The sequence below is a fragment of the Condylura cristata genome, unplaced genomic scaffold, assembly GCF_000260355.1.
Source record: "Condylura cristata isolate star-nosed mole 26May11 unplaced genomic scaffold, ConCri1.0 scaffold00010, whole genome shotgun sequence".
NCBI classification, from domain to species: domain Eukaryota; kingdom Metazoa; phylum Chordata; class Mammalia; order Eulipotyphla; family Talpidae; genus Condylura; species Condylura cristata.
Window position 1 is genome coordinate 53,968,095 of NW_004567111.1, and position 20,457 is coordinate 53,988,551.

Below are 20,457 nucleotides of genomic sequence, written 5' to 3' on the forward strand. Positions count from 1 at the left end.
TGAAAATGGTCAAGCAGAGATGCATGGAGAATCACTATAGTGGGTCCAACAGATAGTAGAATTGTCAGAAAGAAAGAAGGGAAGATATTATTAAAGAAATAACATTTTACAAACTGAAAGATGAAGACCAATGAAGAACATCACTATGAAATATCAGAACACAAGCATAAAAATACGTCAAAATTCTAAATTAGAAAAAACAAAAAGGCCCCACACAGATTAGAATTCCGAATAACATCTGAAATTTATCTTTCTCATGCATACTTTCTTATGACGCTAACTGAAAATGTGTACTGGTCAAGAAAGGGGTGAGGCAAAAGGTCTGGTAAACAGAGAATGAAAAATAAACACATGGAGATGGGACACAGTGCCAAAATTACAGACTGGACAGCAAGCAACAGAGTTGAGCTGGACTGAGTTCTAGGAGATATTAAACAGCAATTTGCCATGGTTCAGTCTTAAGCATTACTTTAATAGTGTCCATGTAAAATGCAGCTTGTTATTTTACGTTTGTTTTTATTTTTTCAAAAATATGTGATTTCACCTACTTTATGTAAGAGAGCTACATTTTTTACAAAGTTGCTTCCTTCATATGGATTATCTTAAAATATGAAGAACCAAATTATTTTTGGTTTTAATATACAGAAAACAACACACAGGCCTTTAGTCAAACAACTTCGTGATATTTATATTCCATTGCACAGATATGGGTTATACAAATTAGTAACACAAGTTATTTTTTAAATTCCAAACATTTTCTGAAATATTATTACAGCAGATGCCTAGGATATTAAAACATTAAAGGTGGAAATCATACTCTAAATAGTTAAATATGACACTGAAAATACTGCACATTTTAATTAGGAGAAACTTAAAATGTGTGCTCAAATGTTCTACCGAACTAAGCAGCAGGGAAACTAACATCTACAAATAAGTCACTGTGGTCCATTTTTACGTATGCATATATATGATTATTCTTTAGGTAACCCCCTCCTCTTGAAAATATATAATTAAAAGATAAAAACTGGATAAATGATTTAAAGAAATTCAAACTCTTTCTAACAACTAAAACTAAGGTGAAGTGTACTATTATCTGTGACTTCTTACAGCTACTAACTCAAAGATAAAAGACACCAACACTTGGAAAGAAGAAAATATTTTTTAAAAGGTAATGGTTTTAATTGAATTAATGAGATGAGAAGATAGAGAAGCCCTGTTTACTACTTACATGAAAGAAAATTTTAAAAAATAATCACTGCACAAAATACAAAGGGTGGGGTTATGCTTGGTAATTTTTCTGCATGTTTTTCTTGATTGTTCAAGAACAAATTAAAGTTTCCACGGCAAATTTGTTTTCAAAATGCCGAATAGTAACACAATTGTTGACTTCACGTTTCTGAATACCTGTTTGGGAAAAAAGAAAAGTTTCTTTAATTTTTGGTTTTCCTGTAATATTCACATTCCTTGGCTATTATTTAGACATACAGAAATATTTTACCCTATATTCGATAACTTATAATTTTTTTTAACATTGGAGAAATTTCCTCCTTTTCTGAACTAAGTATCTTAACAAATCTCAGTAACAAAAATAATGCCATGCATATACATTTATATTGAAGGTACTGGAAATTTTCTATATTTTGACTTCGGTGTTGATTTGCTTACTCAAAGCTGTACCTTAGGAAGGCTGAATTTTATTATATGTATACATACACACATACATACATAAAGGTCACTTTAAAATTTAGAAATCAAGCAGTAGGTTTGAGGTGACTCTTCAACAGCCAGAGGTATTATTAAAAATGCCAACAAAAAGCCAGCAAAGTACTTTAACCAGGTGTTATAATTCCAAAGAATTACATTGTATTTTGATGACACTTCATACTTCTATAACTCTGTCAAATACATTTTCATTTTATTTTTACAATGATCTTGAAAGGCAATGGGGAGATAATGTCATCCTTATTTTTCAGGTGAGGTAAGAAAGGTTGAATAATTTGGCAAAGCTACTTTATAGTTTTGTCAATGCTCTTAATTTTGTAGCCAAATTCCCTCTCACTAGCCTAACGGTGACTATCTTCAACATGATCTAAAAGGTAAACCATGTGCTTAGGATTCAGATTCCTGTGCTCACACCTGCATAGCTATTTTCTAGAGACTCTTGGTAAGAAGAACCCTTGAAGTATGACTGAACTACAGTGGTTCAAAGTTGAATTGAGTAACCCTAGAAAGTGAAGTCATAGCAGTTCAAGGCAGTGACTTCTCACATTCAACTATTCTATCTGCAAAGAGTATGAGAATGACAATGATATGTGAAGAATCTAGAAATAGTATACAGAGATACAAAAGAAATTTTCACTCACTGCAAGTATATTGGTAACAAAAACTAGCCATCTAAATCTGGTTTAATACAGTAAGAGAAACAATTTTTCTGCCAACACATTAACACTGAAATGTATTATTACCTTTAATGGTTTCTCTGCGTTGCAGTTTGTAAGTTTCCTTGTCATGGCACAGCCGATAGATAAAGAAGCCCAAGTGATCAATGTTTTCAATGCGATCAGTGATAACCATGTGTTCATGAATCAGATATGATTGAGGCAAATAGGTTCCAGCCTATATTTAGAACATATTACACGAACATCAAAAACATAGTATCAAATGGGAAAAACAGACAAAATTCTTAAAGACTATAGTTTGGAATAGAGATTGACAAATACCTGCCCATCATCGTTTTTTTGAAAAAATAAAGTCTTACTGGAATACAGACATGCCAATTTATTTACATTTTGTCTGTAACATCCAAATTAAACATTAACATGGATCTTATTTCTTCAAAGCCTGCTACTTATTATCTAACCCTTTAAAAAAATTATCATAATTTTAAAAAGTAGTTTATTTCAAGATTTAAAAAGAATATTAAGAGAACAAAAAAATACAAAACCTAAGCCTTAGTTTCCTTTTAGCTATATTTCTGATTGGACAGGCCAATTTAACAATGAGCAATCCCATGATACTATAATAGCATCATTAATAAGAAATACTTAATTAAAATTTTTAATACCTTTATGTTGATAAGTAATTCCAACAGATTTCTGGGTGGCATAACAATGGAAGTATTCAGAGGAATCACATAGCACTTATCCAGGTTAATATCTAAATAGGCTGTAAGTTTCTGGGACAAAAAAAGAGATATATTTTAGCAAGATATTAATATTTGTAACACAGGCAGAACAACCAGATTTTTAGTAGCAACTTTTAACATTAAAATAGGAAGGCTTTAGAATATCTATATTACTCTGCATTTCAGCAAATCAAGAACTGATAGACCAGAGATGGAAATAACAATGGGAGAGGAAAAATTATTGCTGTTAGTCAATAAAATTATTATCACAAATTTTTTTCTATAATAAGGGATAATATCTATTATAATCAAATGCAAATAACCTGTTATCTAAATAAGAGATATAGTTAGTTCCCTAATATACCCTCCAAAGTATCCATCATTAACTTATCTTCTATGCATCTAAAATAGCACTACTTACTGTTCTGTGCTTAGAGAACAAAATAATAGTCAACATGAGAAACGCTGGTTGAGAAAGGTTTTCATATGGTGGGTTTAAGGATTAAAATGAGTTAATTCATATCATGTAAACATTTTAATTTCTAAGAGTTTAATAAGTATTAGCTATTGTTACTATTTGTTTCAGATGAGGTTTATGCCCTGAAGTAAATAATTTTTCAAACTGACATATAAACACTCTTCAGATGCTTTTATCAGACATGTAATGTTTGTAAAGCTAACTTCAGTGATAATGTCTGAGTGCTCAAAATGGCAAATTTATAATCAGAAGTCAAAGCACATATAGTATGTGAAATTCTGAATCTCTAAACCTGGTTAAAAAATATTCCTAGGATAAAAACTATGAGGAAACTTAGATATCAACTAGATATTAAGTAGTACTACAATAACATGTTAATTTTCTTAGATATGACAGTGACATGGTTATGTAAGAGAAGACCAAGCAAGCTTAAGTGTCTAAGGATGATGTATCAAATGTGAGAAAAAGAAATAAATAGGTAATCAACAAAGAAAGAATAGCTAAGAAGGAACAGTCATCAAGAACCGCCTCAGAGTGTCTTTACATTAAAACAGACAAAGTAGTGTCTCAAGCCCCAAAGTTACATAGCTATCAAAAAAAAAAAAAAACTGAAAAAATAGGGGGAGCGAGTTAAGATGGGCGGTCAGGTGCACTAAGATTCTGCTTCAGATAAAGAGCCCATTAAATGCTGACATCTTACCTTGTATAGCAGAAAAAACTCAAGTCCATTTTTAAAAGTAAAAAGTAAATTCTAAACAGAATAAATTAGCAAAGACTGAAATTAAAACCACAAAAAGAAAAATTAAATAACTTTCCTTTTACTGCTCTAAACAGCCGGCTCACCTTGTTAAAGTCATGAACGATGTTGGCAGGGTCACTATCTGCAAACTCTGGGACAGGCACACTGATGAACTCAACCTCTTCTTCCTCAAAGATCTTGATGTTTTCCTCAATTGTCTGGTAGCGAGCAGCTGGGGCATCTGCAGAAGGCTCATTTAAGATGACATCATCTTTGATGTACTTTATTCCACAGTAGTACACGTCATCTGGCTATGGAAAGTTTAAACACGATTTCAGCAATGCAGTGGGAGACAGGTTTTTAAATATAAGCATTACTTAAGCTGCCACCTCTATCTAAATAGCATCTTGCTTGCAAACTCTTACTTTCAGATGACAAGTTAGACAGTTTAATTACAGAGTTAACATATTCTTTAAGATCAGGTTTTGAAGTACTGTTTAAGGGGGGGGGGGAAATGGCTCCACAAGGAGAAAAGCGGCTGATTTTCCTTTATTCGTTGTGGTCTACAAAAATAGAGTATCAAAGCACTCTGGAGACAATGTAAAGAAATTCACAGGTCTATATCTATTTGTAGGCATTATTTTGATAAAAGAATATATTCAGAAGCTAAATGCTTCTTAAATAACGTATTTTTAAAATTCTGACATGACTCACTGATAAAATGATTTTCCTCTAATTAGCCAAAAGAGGGATAATTTTTCTGAAATTTCCAGTCACACCAGCAGTTCTGACTTTTCCTTAAAATATATCACAATTATGTTAAATGTAGAGTACAGTAAGTCATTATAAAAATGTTTTTTAAGACAGATATTAAAGGCTCAAAATATAAGAACAAAATCTTAAGGCAATGAATACCTTTGGATGGCAGAGTTTAAGTGATTATTTTTCTGTATCAATTTATTTCTTATAAAAAATCACATTAACAAAAGGTTAGTCACCTGATATTAAAGGCTCAAAATATAAGAACAAAATCTTAAGGCAATGAATACCTTTGGATGGCAGAGTTTAAGTGATTATTTTTCTGTATCAATTTATTTCTTATAAAAAATCACATTAACAAAAGGTTAGTCACCTGAAATACTAGTCGTATTTCAGTAATGTCTATAATATGCCAGCATCTCAAAAAATGAGTATGAAATTTATACACCTTCTAACAGAATGTTTCATTTAAAATCACTGTAAGTTTCTCCAATTTTAAAAATGCTAAAAAAGAGGAGTTACTTAATCATTGCCAAGAAAAATATATTAGAAGTAATCACTGATTATAGATAATGATAATTATTAGAAGGAAGATGTATTTCTTAACCCACTAGGATTACTATTAAACACTCTAAGGTATCAAAAACTTTCAACCAAAGTTACTTCAATACTACTACTGAAGTCACACAATTTAGAGAAATCGATGACTAGGGAAGAGGCAAAGAGAAGTGGTGTCAAGGAGCAAAGGCTATTTTGGGAGAGTGCACACTGGCTACAACCCTGATCTAGCAATGTGGTGGTAATACTACCAGAGCCATTGATTCTGGTAGGAAATGAAGTTTAGTTGGTTTTGAAAACTCACCCAGTGATCTATACTCATTCATCAGCAATAACAATGTTAATGTTATTCTGCTTTAAGTGACTATTTTTTTTTAATTAATTTATTTATGCATACAGAACCAAGCGAGGTACAGGACAGAGGTGCAGGGGCAGTGAGAGGCTTCCCCAGAAACAGAGCAGGGAGCAGAAAAGGCAGATCAAAGAAGTACACTGCTGAGGGGAGCCAGAAGGAAAGATAGGAGAGGTCTGCTGTGCCATGTGGATTACCTCCCTAGGCTGTTGCTAGCTTGCAATGCTGCATTTTAACCCATTGTACCACCAGGGAGGGCCTAGTGACTGTCTTTCTAAAAGGCGCTGTAAACATATCTTCAGGAGGTATTTAACACAGCTTTAAAAATGGATCACCAGGCCTCTCTGGTGGCCCAAGGCATTAAAGCACAGCACTGTGGAGCTATCCATTGCCATGGCAGCACAAATTGGATCCCAGCCAGGGAGGTTACCCACATGGCACAGCAGACCTCTTCTGTCTCACCTACTGCTCCCTGCAGCAGTGTACTTCAATCGATCTGCCTGTTCTGTGCTCCACTGTCTTTGGTAAGTCCTCTCACCCCTGCGCACCTTCCCCCCTTCCCCCAACTCTGGCCTATACACCAGTTCTTATATGCATTTAAAAAAAAAAAAAATTAAGCTTTAAAAAAAATAAGGCCAACCACTCTGTACAGATAAAAGTACAAGTTAAGGTCAATTTTCAAATATACTTGAAGGAAAGCTAAAAATCAGTAGCATATATTCCCACTTACCTGAAGTGCAAAATATTTGTAAAGGTATGCTCCTCCCAGAATGACACCTGCAAGCATAAATGCTAGCCCAAAGCACATGCACCAACACCAGGCTCTTCTCTGGCCAACTGGCACCACTTCATCTGGGTCCTAACAAAGGAAACAGACTCCTGGTCAGTATCATAGCTCTAGTCAGAATTACAGATTGCACTCAAAGAAACCTTTGGGATTATCATTTTACAAAGACGATAAAAAGAGCAAAGGAGTCAGGTCTCTAAATTAAATTCAACCTGGAAATGATTTGCACTCAATAAAGTATTTTTAGCATTTGAACATTCTGGAGTCATGATATTTGCAGTTTAAAAATTTTTTTTAATTTTAATTATTACATTATCCTTCGTTTTTGTACAATGGATGGCTTCCCCGTGAAATTCCCACCATCAATTCACTCGTGCACCATCATCACAGTCCCTTGTGTTCTCCCCCTTCCTGTCCTGACCCTTCTCCCTCCTCTTCCCCTACCGAGGATATTTGCAGTTTTTAGATGCTTATTCCCTTTGCTCTTCTAACTTAGTCCCTCTGTCACTTCAGAGTTACAGTTAATTTCTTATTTCTGACCTGGTTCATAAGCAAAGAGCTGACAAAGGGGATTAACTACTGGTGTTACATAACTAGTGGCTCAAGAAATAGCACAGACAGCAAAAGATTCCAACTGACTTGAAATAACATAATAAAACATGTCCTAGTTAGTAGTGCCCATGTTTAGTCACCTAAGTACAGGACTCTATTCTTGTAAAACTCAACATGGGATGGCTTAAGGGAGAAAGTGAGCTTGACTTACATCTCCATAATTAATAGGATATAAGGAAAATTTGGAAGAAAAGCCATATGAACAGTACTAGATATGACTGAGACAGAATGAAAACTACAGCTGTTTTCAATTCTAAGATGAGGAATTTTAACTTGATACTATATTGGGGAAAAGTTGAATCCCACATGTTCCAGTCAACCAAGAAAAATTTAAGGGTTGACAGTGTATGCTGAGGTTGGGCAAAAGGTTTTACTATGTAAGATTCAATACCATAGATACTGTTCCACCTAAGGACTCAATCGCATACTGTGTGTTACACTCTGCTGTGCTAGGTGTGGTTGTCATCAATGCACTGTATATAGACTTAAGACAACCAGAGTAGTGCAAAGAAGTAGCATGTAACAAGAATAAGCCAGAGGAATTTATAAAGACAAGTAAGACATTCCATCTACAAATAGAAAGTTACAAGAGCTCCACAGAGTCATAACGTAATATGAAACCTTAGTGACACAAGTATGGAATTTCCTTGAGCACTTGTCTGACTATCTAAAGAAATGATAGTTCCTAACATAAACAATTTTAGAGTGGAGGCAGGGTGTGGGGATGAAGATGACAGATGGAGTCATTTCTAAACATTTGCTATCAGCTGCTGAGACAGTCAATATATGTTCAACACCCACCCCATGTTGGCAGGCAGATCTGTTCTCTAGTAGCAGCCAGTGAGTAGCCAAAGAACATGGGCAAATACTTGTAAAGGAACACGTGGCCCCAACTGTCAAATGGATGACACGTTTCCAGGTCCTTTTATATGCATTTGTAACTGTTCAACAAACAATAATTTCAAGAGTTATAAATATCTATACTGTGCCAAGAACTGTCCTTGGTCTTTAATATATGCTACATTATCATACACTAAGATCCATATCATATTTAGGTTCTCTTTACATTCTAGACTGATCTGAGTGACCTCTTTCTTGACAGAGTCTCCATGAGATATATATGTCATAAAGAGATATAGCGAGCCCAGAAGGATGGACAGCACTTGAGGAAGACTTAACAGGGAAAAAGATATTGGAGTAGAATATTCAAGCTCATATACACATTACCCACATAGATGAGAGAGTTAAAGTGCATTTTATGTATGGCAAATGACTGTAAGGATACATAGATTGTATGGCTGGGGTAAAAGAAGTTAGAATGGAGAAGTGACTAGTACAGATTAACAAAGATCCCATGGATACCATGCTATGAAGTTTGAATTTTTATATTCATTTAAAACTCTGGTGTTAGCACTATGACAAAAAAAAAAAAAAAAAACAAAAACATTTCTTTCTGAAAGAATTTAACTTAAAAAACACTTCACAAAAACAAAAAAAAAAACAAAAAAAAAACAACACTTCACTTATCCAAGATCACTTGCTTAGAACATTAACAATGTGACATCAATGTCCATGCACGACAGTAAGGTGTTTCATCAAAGAGTTAACAGGTCTTCAGAGTTCACCTAATCTCTTTTTTTGTCCCTATTTCTAGTGACCACTTTCTACCTTGCATTAGAATAACTCATATACAGATCTCATTGAAAAAATTTGTATGAATATCCAGCCCTATTCATTTTATATTATGGGTAGCTCTTAAGTCTGGCACTTGTTTGTCACTCAACAAATACTTGATGACTGAATGCCACTTAAGGCCCATCTGCAACAAGCATAAGGGAGGTGGAGAGCAATGTAAGAATTCATGATGCACAAGAGGCTGATTATTTTGGGATATGTATGTGTGTGTATATATATATATATATATATATAAAGCCAGCAGCCCTAAGTACTTAGCTCAGTTCAATACTTATTAGGGCCTGTTAATGGCGATGTTGTATGCTAGACCCTATGGGAAATTCAAATGTCATTAAGCCATGGCTCCTATCTTAAGCAATTTACAGTCAAGAATAAGATTATGTGTGACAGATAAATGGCATTTCATATTACAATCTGAGTCACAGAGAGAGGGATTCAAGTGCATTCAGGACAGAAATTTTTCATTTAAGAGACTTATTAAAAGCGTATTTTAAATGATCAGACTTTAATACTTGAAAGTTTAACCCAATTAGTGGTATTACCTAATATCAATAAACAAAAGTCAGTTAAGTCAAAATATATATTTGAAGCCATAGCATTTATTAGTCAAAAAGGCCCAAATTAGAAACAACCCAAATATCTACTCACTAACCGATGGACAGTGATATGGTCACATGAATCTCAAGAACATACTACTGAAATAAGTCCGAACACAAAAGACTACCTAGTGGAATGACTCCACTTTTACAAAATTTCAGAAAGGGTGGCACTATAATGACAAAACAAAATTTAATGGCTGCCATAGCAGAGGATGAGTGAAGGGAAAACTGAAGCAGAAGGAAACTTTGTCGGGTGCTAGGAATGCTCCATTGATATAAGTTCAATCAAACTGTACGTATGAAATGGTGAATTTTATTGTATGTAAATTACATTTCAATATGAGGTAGGTGGGGAAAAGAAAAATTAACCAATTCCTACACACCAGGCAATAACAAAAGAATCCTAGTAACAACAAGCACTAAGAAAAGCGAGGAGCAATGGGGACTGGGAACCTCTACACAGCTGACAGGAGTTAGCACAACTGCTTTGGAGAAAAATTTGCATGAATATAATTAAAGATAGATAGAGCAAACCCCCAAAATTCTTTTCCTAGGCATATAACCATAAACCTTTGTACATGTGCATAAATAAATATGTCCAATAATTATCAATGCAGACTTGTCAATTTTAAAAAAGGTGGAAATAACCTGAACAATCAAATGGAGAATAAAGTATAAAGGTTCATATAATGAAAGCTAATATGAATCAACTAGCATATTTTTGATTTTGAAATAAATCTCAGAAATATAATGCATAACACCCTCTCCCAACAGGCAAATTAGGTATTTCATACAGTATATATATTATATATATATTATACAGTATATATATATTATACTGTATGTATATTATATATATACAGTATGTATATTTAAGACTTACAACCATATAAAACAGCACCACAGGTTCTCTGATATTTGTGTTTGGATTATTCCATACTTAAAGAACAAAAATCATCAAGAAAAAGGACAATCATTTATTAACCAGAGTTTCTTCATGGAGGTATAAAACTTCACCTGGCCTAATTAAAAACAAATAGCTGAGACACTTCCTCCTTGAACTGCAATAAAACTGGTGCACCTTAAATTATGAAAATATGGTAAAAGAATTCCCACAGGTGCTGTACAATTATTATCTCATTAATCTTCCTACAACCTCAAGATTTTAGCCTAGTTTATAAGTGATGACATGGAAGCACACACTGGCCTATAATCACCTCAAGAGCTGATATAGAGAGACATGCTTTCAAAAGCATTCCCACTTTTACATGGCACTCATTCCTGACTCAAATCTTATTGTCATGTGATAAAGTAAAATTACTTAACCAACTATCTATTCAGTAAAATGAAAGATAAGTTGTTCTGGCACTTCAATTAGTTAAGAATTAGGTCACCTCAATCAGTTCCCTAAGAGGTTTCAATAATTTTGCTTCAATTATAAACTTAACTCAGACGAAATGGAAGGATTTTAACAGTTTTTACTTTGTGCCCATACTAACAAATCATTACACATTCTCAGACACTTCTATTTGAGTCTTCTGTTTTGAATAAATGAAAAAAACTTTTCTTCAAGTTTCATAAATACACTAGTTTACACTATTACAGCAAGTACAATAGCAATGCTTTAGGAATCACAATCCATCCTAAAGAAGGAAAGTATTTATTAGGGTTTAAAAAGTGTTTTATAAGCAAAAGTGTGTGTGTACATACACATTCACACATTAAAACTTAGGTAGAAAAATGAGACAAATACTGAAAAGAATTGATATGATTTATTCATTTCAGAATATTAAAAACTACAGAATCTTCTGACATAGATCTAGCTACTTCAAAACATACATAACACATTTGGTGATATCAATAAATTCGGGGTGCACAGTTCAGCTACCCATAAATGTATTGTTTGGCCTACATACTGTTTTCCAAAATACAGAATTAGCTACCAGCATTTAAAAAATCTAATTATTGTATTTTTAAAAACTGACTTGTCATCAGTGTTCAGTGTTTTTCATTCCTCTCTCAACAACAATGGGCTTTTTCCTAAGACCCCAAATAACTGATACTAAAAACAATTTGAAAGACTTGAACCTCTGAGAATGAGAAAAAAGACAAAGATAAAAAGATTCATAGTACAAAAATATGTCAAAATACTGGAGGGTGGGAAACAGTAGGACAAGTGACATTTAAAATTTTCTGTCTCAATTACCTCATCATAAATGTGGGATAATAGTAATACCTATCGCATAGATTGTTTTGTGGGCAATAAATGAGGAAATTTATGTGAAGCATTTAGATCATTACTTGGTACATTATAAATAAGTAAATGCTCCATAATGATCATCACCTTCTACTAAACTGGGAAAGGTAAACTAAAACAAGTGTCTTCTGGGGTTTGAATCAATAAAAGCAATCTACAGATTAATTAAAAAATTCAGTTAGGAAAAAAAAAACACATGTACATTACTGAAGAAAGTTAAGTCACTTCTTGCTCCAATTAAGAATTTTAAAATAAAACATTAGCATTTACCATTTGAAAAATTTCCAAAATGGTCTAACTACATCCTTAGAAACTAAAGTTATGTAAAAGATTGTTCTAAATGTTTACTATTATATAGAATATCAGTGTCTTTCATTTATGATATGTATAATTTATTCACCTGACTTGTAGTTTTCTTACCCCAACATGGAAGCACCAAGAACACAATTTAGTGGTCTGTTACTTATTATTAGCATGGTTATCAAATATATTGTGCTACATGTAAAACACAAAATTTCTGCCTAATAAAGCTACAAACATTTGTTTGCATATTCTCTTACTCATTTAATAGGTATTTGAGTTTTGTTTACTCATTTCACTTTTCATTGAGATTGCTATTATCACAACATGATGAGAAAGTCCATATAGGAAATGTATTTGACACATCAAAAGGAAGTTGTTTTCTGAATGGTTGGCATCATATGGATAATTAAGTAATTGCATTAATCTGTGGAACAGGAATAAAGAGATGCTTAAGGAGAGCTTAATCTAAAATTACATCTATAAAATAAATTTTTCACTAATACCCTTTTGTTTTTGTTAGCAAATCCTATATAAACAAGTTGCAGTACAAGAAAACGCTTAAAAATTTTAACTCATCACACAGCAATTTAACTATTATAAGAAGTCTATGAACTCTTAACCAAATTATTCACATTGTATAGGTAGACACAGGCCTAGGTTAAAAAAAAAAAAAAAAAGAGGTCAACAAATCTAACCCAAGTTATAAAAGCTTTTGGTGTAGGATCACAATTTAATCACCTTTAGTCCTTAGAGATAAAGTTACCTATGACTAATTAGAATATTAGTATATGAATACCTTAACATCTTGTTTGACCTATTTTTGAAGATAACCATCATTTTTATATAGTGTTTACTTAATCTACACTGAATAGAACAAGATTAGACATATTCATGAAGTGAAATTTCAGCAGATTTCATTGCAAATGCTTATAAACAGGCACTATACACATGTTTTTTTACTGCCAGTGATATCTCAGGGATATGTAAATTGGTTAAGGTAGGTCTCTTCTGCCACTGGTAAAATCATAAATTCATAATTCTAATAAGAGTATTAACTGTCTTCTTAATAAAGTACATAGGAATGTTCTATGCTATATAGTTCATAATAAAATTAAGTTATAAAGAGTAGAAAGAAAAAAGCAAACCTGTTTTGGATCCATTTTGTAGAAATCTTGAATTTTAATGTCATACAATAAAACAATATATTCACATGCAAATGTAATTCTATTTGAAATACAGAATTTTAACAAGAAAATTCCAACTATATTCTAAAAGCACAAAATAAATGTGGAAAACTGTATCTTCTGTCCATGTTTAGATTTTCAAAGTTTTAAAAATAACTATTAGAAAATATAATTCCAGTATTTAAAATCAGGGTTATTAGTCTTTATAATAATCTAGTCTCCACTATTATCATTAAGTTCGTGCTTAATGTTAAAGAAAACATTCTAAGAAATCTTTAAAGACTTATCAAAATAGCTGAGCTAAAAGTCCTGTTATTGATTTCCACTTAAATGTTTATCTTTACTTGCTCCCAAAAAACTCAACAGAATGACAACAAAGGGGTAAATATAAATAAACCTTAGCAAAAGAATGAAAATGGATGCAATTTTTGAAAACTGCAAGTATAAACAGCTCAATCTTTTAGAGAAAACAAAACAAAACAAAATGAAACCAATGATATACAAGCACCAGGAATGAGAATGGCATCAGGCTACAATATAATGGATTGATGCCATAAAATGTGGAAGAATATTACTGCTAATCTGGAGTTTTATACCCAGATAAATTATCAATTAAATGTGAAGAGAGATGAAAGATTCTTAGACATGCAGGATTTTCTATAAAAAAAAAATCTTAGATACTTTCTCACACTTATAAAATGACAGAACCAACATGGGGCAAAGGCAAAAGTAATTCAATTCCAGGATAATTACTGTCAAGACATCCGCACAGCAACATGCAAAGGGAACAACTAGTCTGGATGTTGGGAATGAAGAACCACAGATAAAAATAAAACAATAAGATTTGATAAGTTATGATTTTATAGCTACAGAAAGGCACTGCTAATGCTTTAAGAGCATAGGATGAATTTACAATAATATAGAAAATGTTAACAACCTTTCCTCTCAGTCTTGAAAGCAATCATCAAATCCAGGGAAAATACAATGGTTTTTGTTAAAAAAAAAAAAAGAATAAGTTAAAACACTTTTCTAAGATGCTAACACTGTTTATGTTTATTACAGTAAAAGCACAAAATATTAATTTAACCAGAAATTAAAAAAAAAACAGATTAATGTGTGAAGTATGTAAGCATAGGGAAAAAGAAAAGAAGAATATTTTTTGGATGTTGCAGTAATTTACTTACTGCAGCTTACCCTTTTGGTTTTTATATTAGACAATTTTCAATGTTACAATCACATTTAAAGCAGAGAAGATAATTTAGGATTTAAACTTTATTCTTAGCTCATTCTGAAAAACACTGTAAATATTTTAAGATTTAAACTTTATTCTTAGCTCATTCTGAAAAACACTGTAAATATTTTAAAATAATTCTGGCATTAAAAGTTAAACATTCAACTATGGAAAAATCAACAAAAACTTGCTTTTTAAAGTATAAATTCCACTGCCCTCCAAAACTATATGCAAATATTTCAAAAATCTCAAATAGTTAATATATTTCTCCTTTAACATTTACATTAGCTCTAAGTCAGAAAATTACCAATTTATCCGCATTAAAAGGTAAAACAGAAAATGGAAAATGAGAATAGCCCTCTCTCATAAAGAGTAATATGTTTCATTTATATAATTCAAGGTTGAAATTCTTGTGTGAAGAATAAAAGTCTATGCTCATTCATACTAAAATTTCCCCCAAATGGTCATATAAAAATAGTGTATAAAGTTCTTTTTCTTCAAACAATTAAATAATTTTAAATCTTGAACAGTTTAAAATAATTTCACTTATTCAACTATTGGTAACACAAAAAAAATATGATTATATTGTAGATGTCCTTTAAACTATTAAGAAAATCTATCATGAATGCATTAAAGAATACAGTTATTAGGGTCATATGTAATATAGTTTTCAATTTTCATGTTCAACTACCTAACTGTAGGTTTCCATTGTTATGGGTGTGCAAAAACAAAGATAAAGAGGAAATGACCTTTTACATGTAACAAGTTTCTTGCCCCAGTGTTCTACATCATTTAAACAAAAACCATCTCATTAAGAAATTCAAATCTGTAAAATCCTTTAATAGGTAGTAGTAAGGAGTATGGCAAAATCCTTAATTCCTCCAGTTTAACTCTAGTAATAATAACAGCTAAGGTCAAGAAAAAGTTAAGAGGATGAATTCATTGATGTTATTTGAAATAACACCATTTTTTTTCCCCCTGGACTTTCTCTACTGACAGTATGATACACACAGGAATTCGACGAGTATTTCTAAATAGATTTACGTTATGATGGAATAAGAGAAATAAAGGGTCTCATGATCACTATTTACTATATTTTTGATGAATATTTAAAGCAAGTCAAGTTTCAGCAACTTGTAACGAAAACCTCATGAGTTAAATTCTAAGTCAACTTAAACAGGCTGTATCACATATTTTGAGAGATATTTCTATTTAAAAAAAAATTCTCCTATTCACTTAAATTTTTATGTGGCAGAAACAAATTCCTTAACATTTCATAGAGTTACGACTTTGCCAAGCATAATATATATTTGCTTCTGTCTAGTCTGAGAAAATGTGTTTAAGATGATTCCAGGAAGAGACAGGTCACACGGGCTTCAATAGCACAATATGCACATGTCCATTCTGCTGCTGCTGCTCATAGGGGTGTATGTATATACAGTTTAGAGGTCCTGTCAAGTCAACTGGGATGCACAGGGGCAATTAATTTTTTTTAAAGATGTATTTACACATACAGAACTGGGGTACAGGCATGGTGAGAGGATTCAGCAGAAGCAGAGCAGGGAGCAGAACAGGCAGATCCACGCAGTACACTGCTGGGGGAGCAGTGGGTGGGTCAGGAGATGTCTGCCGCGTCATATGGGTCACCTCCCTGGCTGGGGATCAAACTCGAGGTGAAGCGGCTGCAGCAAGCTTCATGGTGCTGCGCTTTACCCTGTTGCACCACCAGGGAGGGCCCAGGGGCAATTAATTTATCTCCTAGTATTCAACAACATTTCAGATATCAATACCCTCATGCAGAATCAAAATGCAATGTAATCAAAATTTTTGCTGTCTGATATTTACAAACACTAAATTCTACAACTAAATAATGAGGTGCACTTTGGTTAAAGAAAACCAAGGTCCCAATTCTTCCTCTAAAGACCAATACTTTTCAGTAAGTATCATGTATTTTATCGTCCTCCTCTTCTTCCCACCATCACCACCAAAAAAACATATTACCAAACCCTTCAGTGCTGCTTATGAAGCTAGGAAAAGTCAAAGTGTCTTCAAGTACTAGGATCAAACAGCGTTTTGTTGCGAATAACACAGAACTTACTAAATTAGCAGCCCTTCACTTTTTCTCACTCTTCCATCTTGTTTCATTATCTCCCCGACACACACCTTCTCTTGTATTCAAATAGGTTTACAATGACAATGCAGGTGAAAGGAGGCAACACTACCAGCAAAATGGTTTCCAGGGCAACCTAGGAAGCAAACTGATGCTTTCCAAGGTCTGATACTAGGAAAGGTGTTTCAAAGCTAGGCATTACAACAAAAAGAGTTGTTGACAAATAGTTTTCTCCAATGAGCCAACCCAAAATCAAAACTTGGTTAGTAGACAATTCCTCTAATTCATCTTTCCCTCTGTCTCATTGCTATTAATATGAGGAAGGCATGTAAAATGCTAAATATGGAGAGGATAAAGGATCAGTCTGGTTAGGTGAGGAAGTTGTTATTTTTCACAATTAAAACTATTTAATTCCTGCCAAATATAATTATGTAATCCTAGCATCCTCAGAGAACTTAAAAACAGGAAGAGTCCTTACAGGCCATCTGGTGCTACTTTCACATCTTGCAGATAAGGAAAACTATACACTTAAACCCTAGATCAAGCAGTCACAGAACTGGGACTTCTGACTCAGCACATTAAGTATTTACTTAGATATATGCACACATAGAACAAACAATTTTCCAAAGATTGAAATTATGGGCACAGGCATAAATGGTTACCTATAACATAAAAAAAAAACCACATAATTGCAAATTCACCTGTTACACAAAAGGTAGGTTATACTCTACTGCTTCTATACCTCTGTGCTTTGTGCCCACAGGGATAGGTGGAGGAAGGTGAAAATAGTTAAGGAGAAAATGTAGAATAATAAATAGCAAGATAGTTGAGATTATGTAACCAGAATACATGACTGAATTAACAGTGACTGAAAAGATTCAGAAAAAAGAGATAATGGAAGTGCTTTCAGAGATTTGTACCCTCTAGCAAGAAAAGAACCACATAAATAGCAAAAGATAGGAGCAGTGTAGAAGTACTGGGATGCATGTTACATAAGACAGTGGGCTGGAGTGATCAGAATTCTTGTGGCATAAGGCAACAGAATCTCGTATGATACCACAGCAGATGACGGTTTAAGAGTACATTTTCAGAAGCAAAAATCTATGGGTATTTGGTCTAGAAGAATTAAAAGAGGTAAAAATTTTGTTGAAGAGTTCTGATCCATAATTATTCTTGCTTGAGCTTCTCAACCAACTAGCAAAGATATGCCCTAGGAAAACACCCCCAGGCAGATTCAGTGCAGAATCCAGGCAGTTACTGAACAGTCCCTCTCAGAGGAGCAGGAGAATATTATGTAATCACTGCCCAAGCTTTAAAATGGAATGATCAGAAGAAGTTCTTTCCCAAATGTGTGCCATTAAGATTTTTGTTTACTGTTAAGTGACAGGCTGATTATAAGGATTCTACTTTTAATGTAGAGCAATATTTTGTCACTCTGAAGAAAAGTCTTTCAGCTTATAGCTAGAAAAAGAACTAGTCATTTGTTTCTGCCAATTCATCCATAACTGCTGGGTGGTTACAAAGGAAGACTCTGGCCCTTACTGCTTAAGTTCCTGTATTTTTCTTTGGACATAGATGTGTCTGAAAAATAAAAATGGAAAACCAAGCACAGAGCTATGAATACATTTTTATAGCTACTCTGACCACAAAATTTTAATATGGTGGAAATGGTAGAAATTTTGAGAATCTGAAAACAGGGACACAATTTCAGATATGACAGAAAAATGTCAAAAACTGAATTTAAAGCAGCCCAGTGAATTAATTCTGATTTTTGGCCAGATTTTCAAATCTCCTTCATTACAGCAATACAAAGCAAAGCAGTTTCAAGTGACATCATCCAATGCTCTCCCTTTTTTTTTTTTTAAATGGGAGGAGTTATATTTGTTTGGAGGATTTTAGATATATAATGGGATTGAAATCTACCTATACCTACTTATCTATGTATTTGAGACTGTTGTGACTGGATATTAGATTATCATCCCTTTTAGGTACATGAATGTTAGATAAGCATAGAACTGAGATAATAATTTGCTACTGGAATCATCATGTGTGCATTCCAAACATTTTCGTTTAAGACCAAGACTGTTTGCAATGGCTTCAGGAAAATAATACCAACACTAAGACTCCTAAACCTTTTAGGGAATGAGCTCACTATTTCTATTTCAAGGCAAAACAGACACTGAAAAACCAACTAACATTTGTGTTTTTAATCAGAACTTTTCTAGGAAATAAACACAAACACGTCCAAATTAACATTCTCAATATCTCTTACAATATATTAGTGGCCTATTTTTCAGTAATAATTTTCATTAAACCATGTTAAAAAATGCTTATTATTCAATCCTGCAAACAAATTACGGGATTCTTTAAATTAAAGCTAAGTTTACCCTATCGATCAAAGGTTTTGAAAACTGGTAATAAGTTAAGCAACATAAATAACTCATACAGAGAACGCTTACAAAATTGATTTTTGGAGCCAAAAGATCGTAATAATTACAATCATATTTTAAATAGACATTACCGTTTGCACCATTTTATGATCCCACTCTTTATTTTTACTAAGGGCTTACGGGAAATGGAAAAAATGTCCTACGCTTTGGTTTCACTTCGTGTAAGGAATCTAGATAAAATTCTGAAAGCCAACTGTCGATTGGCTAATATCCACATAGTAATTATCGAAAATACTTGTTTTACATATAAAATCAACAGTCCGAACCTACTAAGAGCAGACTGTCACCTTGCTTTCTCTCCTCCCACGCTTCCCTGCCCCTTCTCCAGACCCCACTGTGAATTTCACCTGCCAATACCAAAATGTGGTGGTAAAAAAGAAAACTGTTTTTAAATTATGAGGTTCACGATAGCTGGTCTTAGTCCAAGTGCCTGGAATCGAAAGTAGAAAGAGGTTTAGGCTTGTAATGATGTCAGCCATTTTAGGGATATTATTTATACTGGAAAGGAAGTGCCAAACTCTTGTTGTTTTGCTTGTCGCCGCTGGTCTGCAGGTCGAGTGAACCGAGTCCCCACCCCACGCAAATTCCCCCGAAAGCACCAACGACTGTGAAAGAGGCACATATCTTCATCCTCCTCTCTCCCGGCCTCCCGGGTCCCCCAGGAAGCTTAAGGCACCGCTTCCTGCACACGCACTTTTTACAAAGCAGCAGCAGCGGCAGCCACCGGACAAAAAACGGGAGCAGCCCTAGAAAAAGGAGAACTCGGATCTCTGGGGGACCCTCTCCCGCGCCCCGCGGGCCCGCGCAGCTCTTGCGCAGGGCCAAGCACCCCTCCCCCGTCCCCCTCGGCCCTCGGACCTTGCAGTCCACCGCCACGGCGTCGGGGGGGATGATAAGTGCCTCCTCGCCGCTCTGGGGCTCATCCTTCTTGGTCTCCTTCTGGGCCAAGGCCGAATTGAACGTCACCTTCACCATGGCGCAGCCTGGGGCGCCCTCGGAGGGCAGCGCAGGGTTCGGGGCGCAGGCGGTGGACTCCGGGCTGCAACTGCAGCCTCCTTGGCCGAGCTCTTGGCGCGGCTCAGAGGCGGCTCTGCGGGGTCCGACCGTTCGGCGGCGGCAGAGGCGGCTACTGCAGCACCTCTCCTGCAGCCTCCCAGCTCCGGGACGAGGGCGGAGACCGCTCGCGCAGCCCGGGAGGGGCGGGGCGGGGCGGGGCTTT

General features: G+C 34.4%; 1 protein-coding gene across 1 annotated transcript; it reads right to left on the reverse strand.

Moving 5' to 3' along the window:
• Positions 1 to 662: 662 nt before the first annotated feature.
• ITM2B (integral membrane protein 2B) lies at positions 663 to 20,430 on the reverse strand. The gene is made up of 6 exons (XM_004680255.2): positions 20,097 to 20,430; positions 6,741 to 6,869; positions 4,446 to 4,652; positions 3,065 to 3,175; positions 2,466 to 2,616; positions 663 to 1,404 (listed from the first exon to the last, which is right to left on the reverse strand). The coding sequence occupies exons 1-6, from the start codon at positions 20,211 to 20,213 to the stop codon at positions 1,319 to 1,321; spliced, it is 801 nt and encodes a 266-aa protein (XP_004680312.1). The 5' UTR covers positions 20,214 to 20,430; the 3' UTR covers positions 663 to 1,318.
• Between the last annotated feature and the right edge of the window lie 27 nt (positions 20,431 to 20,457).